Source organism: Limulus polyphemus, unplaced genomic scaffold (assembly GCF_000517525.1).
Source record: "Limulus polyphemus unplaced genomic scaffold, Limulus_polyphemus-2.1.2 Scaffold8560, whole genome shotgun sequence".
Classification (NCBI taxonomy): domain Eukaryota; kingdom Metazoa; phylum Arthropoda; class Merostomata; order Xiphosura; family Limulidae; genus Limulus; species Limulus polyphemus.
This window is the reverse complement of record NW_013674170.1, coordinates 21,914-26,770: the sequence shown is the minus strand read 5'-3', so window position 1 is coordinate 26,770 and position 4,857 is coordinate 21,914. Positions and strand designations below refer to the sequence as shown.

Here is a 4,857-nt window from a genome sequence, read left to right as displayed (position 1 = left end):
GTGTTGTCAAGTATAGTTCTTTAAGTAATGAAAATTTTAAAATAAGGTTGGATGTTATATAAGTATAAGTATAAGAGTATAAGTCACAAATATTGGAATATAATAGAACATTTTTTATAAGCATGCTGTGTTAGTGTATTGAAATTACTATATGTTTTTTATTATAGAACCAAAAGCATTTATATTCTTCCTAGCCTCATTTATTCTTCTTAAAATTTATATTTGTACATCTCGGCAGGTTCAAGAGATACTAAACTTGCTTTATGGAGAGTAAGGGATGATGCTTTTAATCAAAGTGGTGAAGAACCTCTCCCAAAGTATCACATAGTGCATCCATTAACCATAAAGTCCTGTAAAAGTGCAGACAAAGTTAGAGCTCTTCTCTTCAATGATCATTGTCATGTAAGTTTGTTTTCCTTTGAGCCTTCTTCCTCATCAATGTTCAGATGATTAAGGTAAAATGGTTAGTATTTTTAAGTTTGAAATTACCTGCAGTTAAATTCATACACAGGATTTCTAAAGAAAAGTCAGTGAAGTAAAAAGATTATTGACAGAATATGAATCATATCAATTTTTGTAAGAATTTTCATGAAGTTATAATTAAAGGAAATAAAATCGTCATAATGAAACTTGTTTGTACGTATATGTATATACAGGGCTACAAGATGTTTAAAACTGCATGGCTGTATGTCCTTAGTTATTTAATTATTATATTTTAAAATAGGAAAGATAATTTTGGATCACCCTGTATATATATAGACACACACACACACGTGTGTACAGGATGTCTAAAAAGTCTGGAACCATAAGCACTGCAATAAATTTTACAGAAGGTGTTCCACATGCTGTCCTTGTAAATTGTAACAAGTTTGGATTAACTGGAGAATTAACTCAATCTTCCTGTGCTTTGACAGCACCATAATCTGTTACATTTCTGAAATTAAGAAAAGTTGCAAATCTCTTATGGTTCCAGACTTTTTGGACATCCTGTAGAGATATTTTTTGGATGGATATGTTTTAATGGTTTAAGTAGGGAACATCTCCCAGGCATGTTTTGAGCTGTGAGCATTCAAATATGTGCTTTTGTTTAAATTGGACACTTTTTCACATGCCTGTGTCCATATAAAATATAACACATGTACCACACCTTCTTTGAGTGTTAACTGTAGGCTATAACATGTGTATCACATCTTCTTTAAGTATTAAGTGTAGGCTATAGCACATGTATCACACCTTCTTTGAGTTTTAACTGTAGGCTATATACACATGTACCACATCTTCTTTAAGTGTTAACTGTAGGCTATAACACGTGTATCACTTCTTCTTTAAGTGTTAAGTGTAGACTATAGCACATGTATCACACCTTCTTTGAGTTTTAACTGTAGGCTATATACACACGTACCACATCTTCTTTAAGTGTTAACTGTAGACTATAACACGTGTATCACTTCTTTAAGTGTTAACTGTAGGCTATATACACACGTACCACATCTTCTTTAAGTGTTAACTGTAGGCTATAGCACATGTATCACATCTTCTTTAAGTGTTAACTGTAGGCTATATACACGTACCACATCTTCTTTAAGTGTTAACTGTAGGCTATAACACATGTATCACTTCTTCTTTAAGTGTTAACTGTAGGCTATAACACATGTATCACTTCTTCTTTAAGTGTTAAGTGTAGGTTATAACACATGTATCACTTCTTTAAGTGTTAAGTGTAGGCTATAGCACATGTATCACATCTTCTTTAAGTGTTAACTGTAGGCTATATACACATACATAACACATCTTTAAGTGTTAACTGTAGGCTATAACACGTGTATCACTTCTTCTTTAAGTGTTAACTGTAAGCTATAGCACATGTATCACATCTTCTTTAAGTATTAACTGTAGGCTATACTTGCATTGCACTGATAACAGCTAGAAGGAAAACAGTATTCAGAACTGAATAGTTGATATCTACACTTCTTAGAATGTGTTTGTGTTACATTTTCCAGGAACTGGTTGCTTTATCTTTGAATGCCTACCTTCATTTATGGGACATTAGTACTTTTAGACAGGTAAGGTTTTTGAAGTGTATTGAAAAGTGGTAAAGTACATTTGAAAAAGCTATGATTCTTTAATTTGTTTTGTATTGGTATCAACAACCACTCTTTAAAAAGACAGGATTAATGTTTTCTTTTACTCAGCCTGGTAAGTACTTGTGAAGAAATTACTCTTAATCTATCTTGAAAGTGAATATTCTGTTGAAGAAAAGTGTCAAAAACTTACAAATACAATAAAAATTCTTAACATACAATTTTGTATTTCAGTAAACAGTAAATATTTTACTTGCTTCAAATAGTAAAATCGTGAAACTGTACTCACTGCTAAACACCTTGAAAATATAAAACATTTGAATGCAATAAAAAAATTATAACTGGGATAACAAAATATGGAGTTTTTGAATTTTTGCACATTTATTAAATGGCTGATTGGTTGTGACTACATCTTGTTCTCTTAATCAATTAATTATTGCTATTAGAGGAACCAGTATTGTTAATTTGAACTTTGACCTAACTATTAAGTGTAAATATAAAGAGGGAATAAATATAGCAAAATAGTGAAATTTTAATTGTGGAGAACTACAATAAGAAAGATAAAAAAAAAATACATGCAGATAAATCACAAGAGAATAAACTTGATTGTTTTAGAAGCATTTGTAATAATTTGATGTTAAGTATTTATAATGATGCAGTTGCTATTATTATGGACAGGTGTATTAGATTCTCTCAAATGGTATATGTTTTTATATATTTGCTTGTGGTGTTTATTATGAAGAGAATGTGATAGAACAGTGAGCATTAGGTTCTATGACAACAAGTAATATTATTAAAAACAGTTTTCTGATTTGGTTGTGTATATATCAGACATGGTCTAGTTCTTATTGTTAGTATTCTGAGGTAGATGGTTTGTCTTTAACGAGTTTCTCCTGTCCACCAAGGAAGGGAATTGAGAAATTAGTAAAATTGGGATGTATCTTGAAATATTATTATTATTATTGTCAGAAGTGATTAGTAAGTTATACAAGTATCTGTGAGTTTGAGATAAATTGGTTGTGTGTTTAATTTGTGTTATGATAAGTTTGTTGAATTGCTGTATGTTGCAGTTGATGTTTGAGATACAGTGGTTGTGTGTATAATTTGTGTTATGATAAGTTTGTTGAATTGCTGGATGTTATTGTTGAGGTTTGAGATACATTGGTTGTGTGTTTAATATGTGTTATGATAAGTTTGATGAATTGCTGGATGTTAAAGTTGATGTTTGAGATACATTGGTTGTGTGTTTAATTTATGTTATGATAAGTTTGTTGATTTGCTGGATTTTATTGTTGAGGTTTGAGATACAGTGGTTGTGTGTTTAATTTGTGTTATGATAAGTTTGTTGAATTGCTGGATGTTACAGTTGATGTTTGAGATACAGTGATTATGTGTTGAATTTGTGTTATGATAAGTTTGTTGAATTGCTGGATGTTAAAATTGATGTTTGAGATAGAGTGGTTGTGTGTTGAATTTGTGTTATGATAAATTTGTTGAATTGCTGGATGTTATTGTTGAGGTTTGAGATACATTGCTTATGTGATGAATTTTTGTTATGATAAGTGTTGAATTGTTGGATATTACAGTTGATGTTTGAGATACAGTGGTTGTGTGTTTAATTTGTGTTATGATAAGTTTGTTGAATTGCTGTATGTTGCAGTTGATGTTTGAGATACATTGGTTGTGTGTATAATTTGTGTTATGATAAGTTTGTTGAATTGCTGGATGTTGCAGTTGATGTTTGAGATACATTGGTTGTGTGTATAATTTGTGTTATGATAAGTTTATTGAATTGCTGGATGTTGATCTTTGAGATACATCGGTTGTATGTGTGTTTAATTCCTGTTATGACAGAATTTTACCTGAAAGTTTGGGTATGACATCTGAGTCACAAGCTTGACAGGATTTGATGCTTAAACTATGTGCAGTTTTATTTTGAAACTCTAATTAGTAGTCATAAATATTTTTGCAAGTCTGTTTCAAGTCATTAATGTCAATATGGATGATAAAAAAGTAGGGATTCAAGTAAAGGGCATTGATGACATCATTTAGATTAACTCCACTAAAGGATTTTGAGATAATAGGATGTCCATGAGAAAAGTACTCTAACGTGGTCACCAAAAATGCTTGTATTATAAAATATAAGGGTATAGTTACAATTTCTAACTTGGTGTTTTTTTGTTTTAGTGAAGGTACATTCAATTTGAAATACGTTTTTAGTTTTAGAATGAGGAAACATAGAATGTTTATAGTGAAATCTATTGTTTCTGTTAACTGTTATAATGGGTAAGTCTTGTCAGATTGAATGACCCAGAGTTAGCAAAGGGTAGTTTGGAAAAAATTAATTAATTTGTCTAACCAGCTTCAAAGTTTTCTTGGAAAACTAAAAAATTTTGTAGTATGTAATTCAGTTGTAATAAATGAAAACGTAATTACTTGAAGTAAATACTTTTCCATGAGTGATTATAAATACTTAAGTTAATTAAGTATAGTGTTCAGAACATTTATAAATATTTGACTTTTATGATCATAAGCTTAATATTTTTGGTATTTTTAGAGTGTTTTACCTTATACTGTGAAGTTAGTTCATTACTATTAAAAATAACTTATGCTCATGTAGTAGCTGTCAACATATTTTTTATATATACACCTGGAAAAAAGTTAAGCACCCCCAAATATTTTTCAGGATTGCTTATTGAAAATAAGGTTTAATTTTCATGATGTTGAGCAATGTTCATAATTTCAAACATAATTAAAAGGATGTGAGCGTTCAGGT

General features: G+C 30.2%; 1 protein-coding gene across 1 annotated transcript in view; it reads left to right on the top strand.

Moving 5' to 3' along the window:
• Window positions 1–238: 238 nt before the first annotated feature.
• The window catches only part of LOC106475425 (DDB1- and CUL4-associated factor 12-like), a gene marked incomplete at its 5' end in the record, with an annotated part of 18,469 nt that continues 13,850 nt past the window's right edge, over window positions 239–4,857 (top strand). The window contains 2 exons of the mRNA XM_013936107.2: window positions 239–402; window positions 2,001–2,063. Coding sequence (XP_013791561.1) covers window positions 239–402; window positions 2,001–2,063 — 227 coding nt within the window. The remainder of the gene's footprint in view (window positions 403–2,000; window positions 2,064–4,857) is intronic.